At 35.5% G+C, this 17264-nt stretch overlaps 1 protein-coding gene across 1 annotated transcript in view; it reads left to right on the top strand.

The window, feature by feature from the left end:
- Window positions 1-13660: 13660 nt before the first annotated feature.
- The window catches only part of LOC106467067 (sorting nexin-3-like), an 8123-nt gene continuing 4519 nt past the window's right edge, over window positions 13661-17264 (top strand). The window contains exon 1 of the mRNA XM_013927382.2: window positions 13661-13951. Coding sequence (XP_013782836.1) covers window positions 13778-13951 — 174 coding nt within the window. The 5' untranslated portion in view covers window positions 13661-13777. The remainder of the gene's footprint in view (window positions 13952-17264) is intronic.

Genomic DNA, 17264 nt, shown 5'->3' with positions numbered 1-17264 from the left:
CAAATGCGACTGTAGCTTTTTTCCCCAAAACTCTGTCTTCAAAATAAGGGTGCGTCTTATATTCCGAAAAATACGGTACGTTTGAAATTAAGTGGTGAAGAATATCAGTAGAAACAGTACTCATAAATACCAGTTAAGAAGAAATATAGCCAATCAATTTCTAAGACTTACCACATTATGAAGAAAGCCTTTTCGCGCATCTAACCTATCTACGGGATGTGGATCAGAAGGCCCAAGGTTTGAGCATACCGTATCATAGTTAATCTTGTTATGCGGTTAATAGTAGTATATGTGTAGGCAGCGGTCGCTACTGGCTGATTGCCTTTCTAAGCATTCCTAAATTAAGGATGGCTAAGTTTGAATCTTTAAGGTCTTTGGCCAGGCAGTTTGGCCAATATGATGCTGCTCAAATTGGAAATAACAAATTCTCTAAATAAATAAATAAACATATACATTAAATACACATGTTCCAAATATGGAATCTCGTATTTTTAGGGCCGAGCCCCTAGTGGTAAACGTGCCGGACTATATATCTGATGTTCCGTGGTTCGCGTCCCGTTATTGCAAGAAAATAGTCGCACTCCGCAGTTTATTGCCGTGGGTGCGTTATAAGAGTTACGGTCAAATCCCTTTCTATTTGTTAAACAATAGTTGGCGGTGGATGGCGACGACTAGCTGCCTTCCCACTAATCTAACACTTTATGATTAGAGACGACTAACGCAGATAGTCCTCGTGTAACTTTGCGCGAAATTCAACAATGTTTTTAAATGGTTAATCGCTTTGTTTTCAACTCGCCTCTTTATTTCTGACTACTGAAGGGCCCTAAACATTACTTAAAGTGTTTGTAACTAGTATGTTTGTCTACGGTATCAATTTATTTTGTATATAATATTCATTATGATTTAAGCATTCTTATTTTGTTTATTTTTTATTACTTCGCGCAAAACCACACAAAGGGCTATTTGCATTTAGCTCTCTCTCATTTTGAACTGATAGACTAGAGGGAAGGTAGATAGTCAATAACACCCACCGCCAACTCTCGTGTCTCACTTCTCTGAAATAATAATAGGATTTGACCATCACTCTTATAACGCACCCACGGCCCCAAAGTGTATAGTGTGATACCGCAACGGGATTCATATTCTTGGCACGCTAATCACAGAGTCATACCCGGTTTACTCTTTTTTCTTATAACACACGTGATCATATTACATTTGTTACTAGGTTATCCAACAGGATAGGGGGGAGGGTGATTCTGAACAGCATGCTAAGAAAAGCAAGGCTTACTGAAGTCTGAAAGCATTGAGAACAACTCACAAGCCTAATGACGAGACAATGTGCTGCTCTATTCACAAGTTGTGATAACCTCTGGTAAGTCTAATGACGAGACAATGTGCTGCTCTATTCACAAGTTGTGATAACCTATGGTAAGCCTAATGACAAGACAATGAGCTGCTCTATTCACAAGTTGTGATAAACTCTGGTAAGCCTAATGACGAGACAATGTGCTGCTCCATTCACAAGTTGTGACAACCTCTGGTAAGCCTAACGACGAGACAATGTGCTGCTCTATTCACAAGTTGTGATAACCTCTAGTATGTCTAATGACCAGACAATGTGCTGCTCTATTCACAAGTTGTGATAACCTCTGGTAAGCCTAATGACCAGACAATGTGCTGATCCATTCATAAGTTGTGATAACCTCTGGTAAGTCTAATGACCAGACAATGTGCTGCTCCATTCACAAGTTGTGCTAACCTCTAGTAAGTCTAATGACGAGACAATGTGCTGCTCTATTCACAAGTTGTGATAACCTCTAGTAAGTCTAATGACCAGACAATGTGCTGGTCAATTCACAAGTTGTGACAACCTCTGGTAAGCCTAATGACCAGACAATGTGCTGCTCTATTCACAAGTTGTGATAACCTCTAGTAAGTCTAATGACCAGACAATGTGCTGCTCTATTCACAAGTTGTGATAATCTTAATCCCCAACAGCCATTCTTAAATGTTGTCAGAATTCCTACATGGCCGTTTCTACACGTCCTCGACATCAATAATGTCCATACAAATTGTCCACTCTTTCGTTGTAGTTACATTCATTAACAATATTGGTTGGAATCTATATTAATATAATACTAATGTCTGTTGTATGTCCATGTAACTACTTCGCAGGGTGTGGAAGGATCTTCACCAAACATTAGGTCCGTGTGGAGGAACATGCAAATTTTCAGTTTTGCATTTTGCGGTTTTTATGTGCGTTTTTCGTTTTTACCACTACCTCACGTCCTGTGGATGAATCTTCGCCACATTTGATAGGGAGGTTCATTGGGTCCATGGGGAGCTACAAACAAATTTTTAGTTTCGTATTTTGCGTTTTGCAGTTTATAGGGCGTTTTTGTGTTTTTTACAATTACATATAAGGGAAGCGACTTTTCATGTCCTTACATAATCTTTCATTAATCTTGAATTTACATAACTTCAGTCCAGGGGACCTGTACCCCAGCTAGCGTGTAATATATATCTTGTTCTATTACTTTCCTAATTTTATCCTTATTATCATACTTTCATTACAAATATTGTTTTGTACTGTATTTAGGACTAACCTAAATCTCTTAAGCTGGTCGAACCTGGTGAGATATTATTGGAATTACGGCCGAAAATGTCGTTACCAACTAGTAACTATTAGTTTCTAAACGTTCTGGACAACCCGAATCTTGAAATCCATTCCTAAGCGTTTTTTATGAAAAGTGTGAAAGTTTTTATTGTTGGTGTTAATTGAATTTCGTACAAAGCAGCTGAAGGACTAACAATGCACTCTAATGATGGACTAGAGAGAAGGCAGCTAGTCAACATCACCCACCGCCAACACGTGGGTTACTCTAATGATGGACTAGAGAGAAGGCAGCTAGTCAACATCACCCACCGCCAACACGTGGGTTACTCTAATGATGGACTAGAGAGAAGGCAGCTAGTCAACATCACCCATCGCCAACACGTGGGCTACTCTAATGATGGACTAGAGAGAGAAGGCAGCTAGTCAACATAACCCACCGCCAACACGTGGGCTACTCTAATGATGGACTAGAGAGAAGGCAGCTAGTCAACATCACCCACCGCCAACACGTGGGCTACTCTAATGATGACTAGACTAGAGAGAAAGCAGCTAGTCAACATCACCCACCGCCAACACGTGGATTACTCTAATGATGGACTAGAGAGAGAAGGCAGCTAGTCAACACCACCCACCGTCAACACGTGGGCTACTCTAATCAAATAGTAGAATTTTAACGTCTCTCTCAACGCATTCAGGGATCTAAAGTGCAGAGTGTGATATTTTTGGCAGATGGTAAGGGCACGCGAACCACAGAAACCCGGTTCCAAAGATCGGTACGTTAACCCACTGAGCCATTCAGCTGAAAAGTAAAACAACGGATTTACTGTACTGATAAACAAACAAAAGTTGGTTAAGGTGTAATGTGTCTTGTGAATTTTACGCACTTATAATGCAGACATCCGGAGTTCAATTCCTCGCGGTGGACAGAGCGCAAGTAGCCCACTGTGTAGCTTTTGCGATTAAAACAAGCTAGCCTCTCGACTCTCGCCCACACCAACAAAGCGCCCATGTAAATGTAATATTGTACGTGTGGAGTTTTAAACTTTTAAAGCTGGTCTCGTAAAACGTTTACATGACGTTTCGCGAACCCTAACCACGACCACCTGAAGAACGCTAGGCTGGAGTATGACTGCCAGGTAGAGGTAAAACAGAAAACCGTATACAAACAGTTAGGATAAGCTTCTACGTTAAATCCTAGTTTATCAGAGTGCGCAGCTTCGTGTTTGATGTTTTTGTTCGCAGAATGACAGACAAAAAAAAAAAATCCGTGAAAACATTAACCCTAAGTTGATTTCAGGGTAGAAATGTCTCGACTTCAATCGTACAAAGAAAGTTGAAATTGCGGTGTCCACCAGAGGGAGCGCTTAAAACAGCTTGTTTGTGCTTCGTTAAACACAAAGCTACACAATGGGCTGTGTGTGCTATGCCCGCCGCGGGTATTGAAACCCGGTTTTTAGCGTTATAAGCCTTTCGGACTTACCGCTGAGCCACTGGAGAACGCGTTGAAACGGAATTCTTCAATTAGCCTCTAATCTTTGCACTGTGATCGTTCATCATGGTGACAAAATTCAAGCCACGGCCGCCAGAATGCAAACACTACAGTTATTTGTTTAAGGCATAAAGCTCACTTCTGGCGTTTGTTTAAAGTTAAGCCCCGCCTTTTTTATTTAAGTTTTCAGAACACGTATGCGCTTTTACATCTTTGATCTTACGTAACACGACTTGAACATTATTTACACTGTAACTGAAAACCTGAATGTGTTTTCATAAAACGAAATATTATTGTTTTTTTCTTACAGATAAACAGGTGAGATTCGTAAGAACGTGCTTCTGGTATCGAGGTTCCAGAAATGACAGCTGTTGCGCGTGATCGTTTGCACGTTCTGAGTCATCATAGACTTCCAGGCAAATATAATCGATCGGTTGCCGAATCCTCAGTTTTCGACGTTTCCCTCGTGTGTATATGTGTGACGTCATAACTCAGTGATTCGATTAAACTACTAAATTCAGCATTCCAGTGATAACGAATAAGTTTCGATGCAGCAAGTTCAAAAGGTTAAGTATAACCCAAAACTATGAAATATTGCAGAAACTAAAGTAGAGAGAGAGAGAGTAATAAATGTTACCATTATATTATGTTATATTAAGGATTCGGTTATGACAAATGTATATTAAATAATGAGCTTCTAATGCTATACCCCAAATCACTGTTAAATTATTAATCAAAAATATATTAAATTTCCATGAATGTTAATAATGGCCCGGTAGGTAGCGCTGTAGTCTCTCAGTGTTAAAAGATCAAGAGTTAGCTGTCTTACGTATTCTTTTTGTTTTGTTTTTTATGCTGTAAAGTTTACAAAAATCAAACATGGCTGTAAATAGCTATGAGGACACCGAGATCATGTTCTCAGTTTCATTTGCCCCCCCCCTCTTTCACTCACACACACACACACACACACACGTGTGTGATTGGAAGTTATATATCCACGTTTGAGTTCGATTGCATACTGGCTCTGGTTAAGCATGAAATAGTATCAGGTACGATTTGTAGTCAACTCTTCAACAATGTGTTCGTACTGGATATATTATCAATGCAGTATTGTTTCCTGCGGGTGTGGTTTAACAATGTAGCAGTACTAATTTTTGTGAGCATTGTTATAATATTGTAGGTGATCCTTGGTTATATCAAAACAATGTATTGGTGCACTGTTACAGTGTATCAGGTGATCTTTGAGTACAGTTTAACAATGTTGAGGTGTTCATTGTTGCAGTGTATCAGGTGATCTTTGAGTACAGCTTAACAATGTTGAGGTGTTCATTGTTGCAGTGTATCAGGTGATCTTTGAGCACAGTTTAACAATGTTGAGGTGTTCATTGTTGCAGTGTATCAGGTAATCTTTGAGTACAGTTTAACAATTTAGTGGTGTTCATTGTTACAGTGTACCAGGTGATCTCTGTGTACATTTTAACAATGTTGAGGTGTTCATACTCAAAGATCACCTGATACACTGTAACAAGAGTTTAACAATATAGTGGTGTTCATTGTTACAGTGTACCAGGTGATCTCTGTGTAAATTTTAACAATATAGTGGTGTTCATTGTTACAGTTTACCAGGTGATCTCTGTGTACATTTTAACAATGGGGTTGTGTTCATTGTGACAGTGTATCAGGTGATCTTTGAGTATAGTTTAACAATTTAGTGGTGTTCATTGTTACAGTGTATCAGGTGATCTTTAAGTAGAGTTTAACAATGTAGTGGCACTAATCTTGATGCGCCTTCTCACAGTGTAGAAGGTGATACTCTGTTTTTGAATTTCAACAAAGCTACTCGAGGGTTGCCATCGCTAACTGTCCCTAATTTAGAACTGTTAGACTAGTCAACACCACCCATCGCTAGTTCGTGGGCTACTCTTTTACCAAAGAAATGTGAGACTGACTGTGACATCATAACGCCCCCCACGGCTGAAAGGGCGAGCATGATCGATGACGGAACTCGATCCCGCGATCCGCAGCTTGCGAGTCCAGTGTCCTAATCACCTGGCCATGTACGACCAGATGGGTTGGTGACTAAGGAGAGATAGATTGGTTACTAGGTGGATGGTTAAGTATGTTGATAGCCAGTGATTGGAGAGATGTCGAGATGGTTTGTGGGATGAGTGGCTGATAAGGAAAGGATTTGGTAACTGGGTGTAGGAAGAAATTGGTTGCTAATTAGGTGGTTGAAGAGATATGTTGTTTGCTAGGTGGACAGAGTGATGTTCTTGTAACTAGGTGATGGAAGGATGGGTTGGTAACTAGATGGAAGAAGAGGTCTGTTGAATGCTAGGTTGAGGAAAAGATGAGCTGGTGACTAGGTAGATAGGTTGGAAACTTTGTGGATAGGTAGATGTGTTGATTGAACAGATGCGTTTTTAACTAGGATAAGTAATTTTGGGTAAGTAGCTAGATGGGTGAAAGTAATTTTGGGTAAGTAGCTAGATGGGTGAAAGTAATTTTGGGTAAGTAGCTAGATGGATGAAAGTAATTTTGGGTAAGTAGCTAGATGGATGAAAGTAATTTTGGGTAAGTAGCTAGATGGATGAAAGTAATTTTGGGTAAGTAGCTAGATGGATGAAAGTAATTTTGGGTACGTAGCTAGATGGATGAAAGTAATTTTGGGTAAGTAGCTGGATGGGTGAAAGTAATTTTGGGTAAGTAGCTAGATGGATGAAAGTAATTTTGGGTAAGTAGCTAGATGGGTGAAAAGTAGAAGAGTTGGTGCTCTAGAAATTCCTTTTATGAACGAAAAAATTTAAATTATTGACGTTATTTAATATTCCAGAATACGTCACTCTTCTCTTCACGCTGATCATGATATTTTTGACGTCCTTAAAAGGCTTAAAAACAAATAATAATAATACTAACTCATCATTATTAACATGACGTACATCACACGTATAGAATTCGTTCTGAATATCTGGACACTTGACGTCATATTTAAAGATAATTTCCAAATCTGGCAAAATATTCTGGACATAATTATTTCACATCCACCCCCTTCCTGGGTGAACCAAGAAAGTCTTTTCTTTAGTTCGACGACCTTTTCGTAACGCCGTATAGACCTCTGGCGGACGTTATACGAACTATAAAACCTGTAACAAACATGACCTTCTGAAACATCAACAAAGAGGAAATATTCGCTTGGATGTATCTCAGCTATTTATTTATTATTATTTTACTTGAATAAGGCGCAAAACGACCAAGTAAACGATTATTTTTTTTTACCCCACTATTGTTTATTACTCTATAAATTATAATGCTTGTTCAAATGAGACGAGAAAGGACAGATTGGAATAATCTTTATTAAAATAAATATTTAAAACATTATTATTTTCAGCATTATTATCATTATTTCAGTCACGAGTTGAGGTACAATTATTTTATGAACAACAGAAAAAAAATATCATATTTAAGTCGCTGATTAAAACAAATTGTTTTACAAACACATTTTATTTTCTCTGTAATTTCGGGCATGGCCTTAGAATTACCGCGTCTAGCTGTATATCGAATAGTCCAGGGTTCGAGAGGTGATGACGTTAAAAACATGACAATTAATTCCGTTAGTTATGCAGTTCAAAGAGCCAGAGAAAGATCTTGTGACGGTGAGTACTGCTGATTGGTTTCCTACCCTGTGGCGCTCCCCAGTGGCATGTCTGTAGACTTACAACGCTAGAAACCGGGTTTCGATACTCGTGGTGGGCAGAGCACAGATAGCCTATTGTGTAGCTTTGTGCTTAACTACAAACAAACGAACAAACCTTCCCTGTGGCCAACATTTTAAAAAAAATGACGGATGGTTGTACCCGAATTGTCGTTTCTGAGAGAATTTAAAAATTACAGAAAAATTATTTTATTTTTTGTCGCGTTTGAAAAAAACAACAACAAAAAAAAACGGAACTTTTCGAAATCCCATCGATCAGACTCACATCACACTACAGTATCATGACATTTTATAAAAGCATAATTAGCGAGTAGATATTTATGCACCGACAGCAATTAATTTCACATGTTTTATTTATGTTAAGTAGACTGAGCGTGCATATTGACGAATAGTATTAGGGATCTCACGTGCCTTCATACGCACGTAATGAGGTTGAAAGAGCACGTGCTCTGGCTATCTGGTTGCTTCTGAGGATGTGCTGTTTTTCTGGAAAACTTAGTTTTAGTGATATATGAGAAATAAATATCACCATATAGTTCTTAACTTTCTCAGATTTTTACATTATTAACATATATTGAAAGTATTCATAGTACCACATTTAGTTAGGATTAGGATTGCCATGATCACCTAACGTTCTCTGCAACGTAGGTGTGCGGGAGATTTTTCAGAGGGGGGGGGGGACGGGCTGTAAGCCACGAGTAAGAAAGCTAAAGTTTAAGAAACAAGTAACCCATACGGAGGAGTATATATTTGAAGTTTTTAATTTAGCCCAAACATAAATTAAGAACTTCCTCGCACTGTCGAAACTTCTGCAACTACTTTTCCCGAACGAAGACAAAAATCACCATATTTTCTACTTCTAGCTTTGCCCAAATAAAAACTAAAAATTTGCCCGATTGGCCGTGTGTATTGCAAGCTAGGGGGGGGGGGATTCCACCACCCCACCCCCATCTCGTACGCCTATGCTCTGTAATCACTTGTGAACTACGACTCTATTTTAATTGTATATACTTTAACGTGCATGGGTAGTTCACGTTGTGCTATATATACAGTTGGGAATAGTATTTCAGGTCATATTAGTGAAACGAGGATCAAATGACTGGCTGACAACGACAGCATTGTATTTATGAAGATACTTAAAATTACAAATAGTTGCCAATCTTACCACTACAATCTTTATTTTCCAAAACACGTATACTGTTTCCTTTACAGTTCAGTTTGAGAACACGTTGTATTATGTTATCCGAACGCCTTTTAATCTGATACAGCTAAAATTTACTGTTTCTATAAAGTCTTTTCTGTACATCTAACTGTAAAAACTGCTTGGCACTACTATATTTTAATAACTCTTTTAGGCTTAACTCGTTACACTTTTAGGCTTAACATGTCTTAGGCTTCCAGTGTCTCAACAACATTCTTGTCAAAAAATAAAGAGCGAAAAGTTTTGGTTTACAGTGCAAATCAAGAAACCTGACTGGACACCTTAAAACAAAAACAAACAAACACGTTTTTCAGAAAAATCAAAGTAAAACTTTTAAGAAATGAAAATGTATTTTTCAGAGCACGAAGTTCGAAATTTATTGAGCGCATTATTTACAGGATTCTTTATACGAAATTTGTTTCTGTCATATACGGTGAGTTTAGGAACAACGTGTTGCATTTCACAAATAGTAACTAAAGGCTCATTCATATCTTATGAATGTATCATGGGTAATCATTACTAAAGGCAACATTTTACAAAATAACTTTATCAAGACTAACATTAAAGTACTTTCAACTTTTACAACAAAAAAAACTAATAAATATCTAATGAATATCATTATATTTTGTTTATTGCTTTTCATCATTTAATGGAATTTATAATGTTCCAAAACTATGTAGCCGTGTTTCCGTTCATATAATTTACAAATATTTTCTTCTATACATGGCCAGAGAAGCTTTCTCGAAATAAAAACAATTTCTGTATCCCTGACTGACTCACTACTTCTTCTAGGCTGCCGCTTACTTCCGGTCGCTCTTTTTGGAATATTAAGAATCGTTTTTTAAGATTCTGGCCTCTTATGTCCTTAAAGAAACATCATGTGGGCTGTATATTCACAGAAAATACGAATTCGTCAAGTGTCAGAATTGGCACACTAAAGATCCGTGGTCTCTTGCTGGTATGTCGAATCTGACTGTTTTATGACGTCATTTGACGTCAGAAGCCGAGACTTCCATATAAGGTAAAATGGAGTGAGGGCTTGCTAAGAGAGAGATAGAGGTATATGTGGAGAAGTATGTCTGCACGTGGAGTGAGGATTTTGGGAACACATATATATCCACATGTTTGTAAAACTTGTACTTAATTTTCTGTTTCTCACTATTTAACTGGAATGCTTCAAATATTTAAATTTTATTTAATCGTTAAAAACACTAAACAATTAGCATACAAGTGCTATTTATTAGTATTCAAAATATTTAATATTTCTGCAGCATAACCGACCCATTTCTTTGGAATAAATAGCCTAATAATTAATACTAACTTCTGATCAGAGCAAACTGTGTACTTAGGGCGAAACAAAAAATCAACCTGGCAATCAGTAGAATTAATTAAATACAGTTTTCTTAAGTTTTTAGTAATAAAGATTATAATGTCAAACGTTTCGCTTTACAGCTTTCTCAGGGACTCGATATTATATTCAAACACATATTCAAGTCATATAAAGATAAAAGTTTACGACAAGCTATAATTTAAAAAGTAAATTAAAGTATTGGGATATTAGTAAAACAAGGCTTAAATATCATACTGTGAAAAATATATTTTATTATCTATCTATCAAAAAAGTATCCATCTAATGAGTCAGTTGTAACTATACGGATTTACTATGCTAAAATCCGGAGTTCGATCCCGCAATGGTCACAGCAGATAGCCTAATGTGGTTTTGCGCTAAAGATATAACTGAAGTTTCCATGTTATGTTATATGTACATGTAGTAGGTTACAATTCCACTTTTTTTTTTCTTTTCTTAAGACTCGAATTCGAGTCCCTAGAGGACACTTACCTATTGTAAATCAACACCACAGAAACAAAAAGTAATTTTTACATCCGGATGTGATAAGGTAGTTGAAACATTAGCATCTTAAGGTCAAATAAAAGAAAAACTTTAAAAACTGTTTGGGATAGTAATAATATTCTATTTGTAGAGTTACAAATAAAATGTTTTATCACGATAGTTTGAAAGAAATCCACTAGGTGTTATTAATTAATATTATCTTTCGACCACAGCAATAACTACTTGGGTCAAAACTAAAAATCAACCTGGTAGTGAGTACAGCTAATTAAATGTACTTTTTTTAAAGTTCCTATTTATAAAGATTAAAAGGCATTGTTATAATGTGACGACCAATCCCACTATTCGTTGGTAAAAGAATAGCTCAAGAATTGATTGTGAATGGTGCTTTTCCTCTACTTTATCACTTCCAAATTTGGGACGACGAGCGCAGATAGACCTCGAATGGCTTTGTGAGAAATTCAACAAAACAAACAAATTATTATTATAATGGTTAGAGACGGCTTGAATGGGTAATGAAGAAAAACTTTAATATAAGTTTAACATAACAACAAATGTACAACGTTTCGACAAGGTTTTGTCATCATCACATAATACACCTGATGATGACAAAACCTTGTACATTTGCTGTTGTGTTAAACTTATATTAAAGTTTTTCTTCATTACCCATTCAAGCCGTCTCTAACCATTATTAGTCTCAAAGTGAGTTCCTCGTCATCGAAATTATTATTATGTTATAACGCTAAAATCACCGTTATTTGTCATTTTACAAGTAGTCATTAGAAACCTCACTAACGAAACCACTGTTTATTTTGAAAAATTAGCTTTCTGTTTATAAATTTAAATTATGAAAATGTTTTGTACAAGAGTTCAGAAATTACTCAAGCATGTTAAATTACACTTTTTACTGATAATTGTAGTATGTTGTTTAGCTTTACCAAGCTATTTGTGCGCCATCTGTCGAATAAGTTTTAATCCAAATACGAGGCAGTCATCTCAGTCGCGTTACATGAAACGTATATTTCCAAAAAACAGGATATGCAATTGAAATTTGTTTCAATAATACACTATAATACTTAAGCCTAAAATACTGAGTTTTTTCACTTATTTTATTTGTTTCGGGGGTGATTGAATATGCCAGAGTTCTGAGAAGCAAGAAGGAATTCTTAATAGCCGCGGCTGTAATTATATCTCAAATCGGTCAATAGATGGAGGTATGAGCTAAAAGTTGTTACTCGAAAAAACAAACTCAGAGCCATTTTGCCGCGGCTAAAAAGATAGATGTTTACATCATAACACAGATAGAGAAATAGTTTACAGTTTCTAAGATATAATATAATTCATACTAAAGTGTAAAGACACAAAAATCCCAAGTATTACTTACGTAAATACATATCGTTTAAAATCAAATAACGTTTGTAAAGTGTATGGACTTTATTTTCATATCACTTACAAATTATAGTATTGTTTGTTTGATTTTGAGCAAAGCCGTGGCCTGGCATGACCAGGTGGTTAGGAAGCTCGACTCGCAATCTGTGGGTCGCGGGTTCGAATCCCCATCACACCAAACATGCTCGCACTTTCAGGCGTGGGGGCGTTATAAGTGACGGTCAATCCCACTATTCGTTAATAAAAGAGTAGCCCAAGACTAGCTGCCTTCCCTCTAGTCTTACACTGCTAAATTAGGGACGGCTAGCGCAGATGGCCCTCGTGTAGTTTTGCGCGAAATCAGTAAAAAATAACAAATTGAGCTAAGCCACATTGGACTTTTGGGTAATCGAATCCCAGTTGTTAGATTTGGAAGTCAGTATACTTACTGCTGTTCTCACCAGGGAGACTACTATAGTATAATAGGGAATTATAATATTTTATGAGGCTCTCTTGTTTCTTCATTAAAACAGATGTTAGCACTTGATAAACTGTGTTCTAACGTCTAAGTGTGTGATTATGTCTAGACTTTTCTTACCACCTAAAAAGTGCACTAACAGTGTCGAAATTGTATTCAATTACCTTCTTCCTGATATGGTTAAACGTTTACTGTTTAAGAGCAGTTAGTCGCAGTTGGTAATCCATAATTGGGATGATATTTCCAACATAACTGGATTATAATTTTACTTAAGTTAGCTCGGTTTATTTAATATAATTTTCGTTTTTAAAAGGTTGAAAAATTAGTAACAGTACTTGAAACGACAGAATGTAGAATAAATTTTCTCCATTTTTCTAAGATCCCCCAATATATTTAAAAAATAAACAAGTTGACTTCTTAATTAATTGAATGAAAACGCTTTATACACCAATATAAAGTGAATTTATTTTGCGACGTTTCGGCCTGAAGAGAACCCAAGGCCGAAACGTCGCGTAATAAATTCATTTTGTTAAGTTTGGTATAAGTTACGCGTTTATTTATTCGAATGAATTTTACCTTTAGATATGTATATATATATATATCAATTTCTTTGTTAATAAGTAAAGACATAGCTATCTATTTAAAACTTGGAGAATAAACAATAAAAATAATAAGACATTATTTACTTTATCTCCAGTACCCATAAGTCAATTTTATGTAATGGAGAAAATATGAGTAACAGAAGGTAAATAATAAGCTTTTAAATGCACTTTGAAAATACCTTGTATTTAAAATAAAAGCAATTTATTTGTATAAATATACCATTGCCTCTACTTGTATTGTTTTTTGCACCAAAATTATAGCTAGTTATATCCAAAATCACACAATTTCTTTATATATATAAAATTGCTAGGTGACAAACTGAAATTTATATATTTGCAATTTTGTATATATTAAACAAATATGGCAACAGAAGAAAAACCGCCACGAGTCGCACTCAATTAGTCAAGATCACACAATTTCTTCCTATATATATATACAACTTAATATATATTAAACAAATATGGCAACAGAAGAAAAACCACCACAAGATGCGACTCGTCGCCTTCAACCTAAGAAACAAACGTTAGATGATGCTTACGCAGTTCCAGCAAATTTTCTAGAAATTGATGTTCTCAATCCAATTACACACGGTGTAGCACGTAAACGATATACAGATTATGAAGTTAGAATGAGGGTAGGTTTTACTTTCCTTTTTATCCATCACCGGTATTAGTTCCTCTACGTTAGGCTTAATTCCAGCTTATGCAATATAAGCTTCACTTGCTTATTTAGTTAAGACTGACTTCATTTTTTATTTCATGGGTTTCGTATTTAATTACATATATTATTTAACACTAAAAAATCTGACTACATCAATTTTTAACACTAAAAATTTGATTTAAATGATTTATTACATCGTACCCGATCCTAGGAAGGTTGAAAACACACTAATTCTTAACTGACATTAATCTTTTAAATTTAAAAGTAATTACACACTTATACTTTATATAGTTATACGAAGTTCAAAGTTAAATAATGGCCAACTAGCTCTACTACTACTACTTTATTATACTAGCATTGTAGATGCATGTATAAGGTTCGAAGGGGGCTTCTCCCCCAGTTACACTTAAGGTTGGTGTGAAAGAAAAATAGATGTATTTTCTTTACGGATGAGAAAATGTTTAGAATGTGGTTGCTATTGGCAACCTTCTTTTATCTACCATGTAGTTGGTCACGATGCCTTTATTTCACAAATCATGACCCTATTTATTTTGTGTACCGTTTGGTTGTACAATATCACTGAAACCTGGTTGAATTCAAAGTCTGTGGCGATTGGTTTTCTGTTTTATTGTATTGCCATACCTCTCCAGAAAGTTTGACCCTACTTGTTGAAAAACTCTGACATGCATGGTTTAATCTAGTTGATAAACCGGTGAATTGTTTAACCGTATGCGTTTATAGATGTCAGAAAAATGTTTAAAAACATAGATTAGGCTGTATATATATAGTAGAATGGGCTTAGATTTTTATCTAATAAGTTAACAAAAAATTGGCAGTTGACACGGGAAATTGAAAAAACTGTGATTAACTGCCACAAATCCAACTACCGTCACAAATTCGGTTATTAGAACCCTAGGAAATGAGACGATATACTAGATTTTGGATGTATTCCTGTTTTCAAAATGTGAGCTCTTGTTTGGAAGATCACACTAAGATTTTTCTTTATGAATTTTAGTTCTTTTTTTCACCATAAATGTAAAAACTACTTTCAGACATACTTTGAGTTTTAAGTTTTACTTAAAACTTTTCCCTGTAAAAAATGTTGTAAATTCCTTCAGTTTCAGAGCATAATTTCATTGGACAGTGTTTCTCTAGTAAAAAATTCAAAATTGAATTGATGTTGTTAAAATGTGAAATATTATATATTAGCTTGTCTAATCTTCAGCCAGTTTTGTCAAAAACACTGCAACTCAGTGAAACCCATTATGAGAAAAAATGGGAGTGAAATCCACTGTGTGAAGAACAAGGGAAGTAAAATACACTGTGTGAAGAACAAGGGAAGTGAAATCCACTGTGTGAAGAACAATTTAAGGAAAGTAAAATACACTGTGTGAAGAACAAGGGAAGTGAAATACAGTGTGAAGAACAATTTAAGGGAAGTGAAATCCACTGTGTGAAGAATAATTTAAGGGAAGTAAAATACACTGTGTGAAGAACAAGGGAAGTAAAATACACAGTGTGAAGAACAAGGGAAGAAACTGAGCACAGTACTTTATTTCCATATTTAGCAGTTCAGATTTAAAAAATATCGTAAATTTTCTGAGCATAAGTGACCAACATTGTGTGGCCTAAACCACTAACTCTTCGATGTTTGAGTAGTTGCAAAGATTACTTATCGATGGTACAAGAACTACCAGGCTTTCAGTCATACAAAAAGAGCTGCATTGAATATTTTTCTGAACATGGGTGGGATATTTTATTTATTTTATATTAGATTATTTTTATTTCAAAACACCAAATCTGTTTTATTTTTCAAAGTACGTAGTTTCTTCAGTATAACAAACTCCTGTTTTTACATTCTTAACTACTACTTGATTTACTTCATCAAGCCAGGAAACAAAGCCTATTTTACAACCTGTGTAATCATTAAACTTGGTTACCTGTTGTAGTGAATTTCAAAACGAGGCACACTTTGGAATATGGTAACTGTTAAAATAAGAATATCCATAGACATACACAGTTAAACTTGGCAAATAACTGTATATATATATATATATATATAATAATTAATTTTTGATCCTGGTTAAAAATGTCTAGAAAATAACCCGATTTCCAGGAAGATTAATGGTATTTAAGATGTAATTATTTACCTTAATTTTATAGGTAGTCCCGTGTTAACTTTCTGTTAAATATGAAAATGGGATCAAATTGGAAAGGATATAAGTGGTGTTTCGTTTGTACTGATTTATTGAAATTAAATCTAATTGAGTCTCTAATCATTCTATTTGAAGCTCTCGTAAAAACTTCATGTTCAATCTGAAGCTTATTTTGATGATAAAATACGCAGTTAGTTTCCAAATTAATACTGCAAATTCTTTATTGATACATTTTACAAGTTTATCACCAGGTGATGTTTCTGCTTTCGAGGTAAATGTGTCATAAACAGAAAACTTATCCCCAAACCTAGAAACTAGAGAAAATTCTGGAAAAGTTGGACATTTTGAAAAAGGAGTCATAAAGATGGGTAAAAATCCCATAGCCTGGAAAAGTTTTTATCTTGGAACCTTCACCTGCTTACAAGCAATGTTGTTTGTCAATGCCAAGTATTGATATATATATATTGTAATTGTCTTGATCAGTCGCTTTACTGTTATTCAGTGTACTTGGTAGTCGGTTAGGTCAAGTGTTCTTTTTGTCTGCCATCAAGTTGCAGTGTCTGTACATCTGTAGAAGTTTTTATTATCCAAAATACCTAGACTTAAAGTTGTGTTCATTCAGTAGACTTATGAAGAATATCAAATAGAACTGTGTGATTTAATCAAAATTATAATTAAATTGGTTAATCAAAATTACAGTTTCTCATCGCTCCTCTTTTCGATTATTCCATTTGTACAAGTACTCAAAATATTGCCACTAAACCTGCCCATCCTGTGTTTGTTATGGAAAAAAAACTCTACTAAGGTTATCAGTCACTGTTGCTAAATTTGAACTTCTGACTAGAGGAAAAGCAACTGACTGGCAGCATCTACAGCCAATTTTTTTTTTACTTGTTGGTATCGTTAATCTAAAAGTCCATTGTTATACTTTTATCAACTTGAAATTTTAAGAAAATAGATAGGTATATACAGCAGAAACTTTAATTTAACACTTCACAGGAATTACTGGTGATATAACACTTCACAGGAATTACTGGTGATATAACACTTCACAGGAATTACTGGTGATATCACACTTCACAGGAATTACTGGTGATATCACACTTCACAGGAATTACTGGTGATATCACA

Source organism: Limulus polyphemus, unplaced genomic scaffold, assembly GCF_000517525.1.
Source record: "Limulus polyphemus unplaced genomic scaffold, Limulus_polyphemus-2.1.2 Scaffold2475, whole genome shotgun sequence".
Lineage (NCBI taxonomy): Eukaryota > Metazoa > Arthropoda > Merostomata > Xiphosura > Limulidae > Limulus > Limulus polyphemus.
Note: the sequence above shows the minus strand (reverse complement) of the source record. Positions and strands in the feature narration are given on the sequence as shown.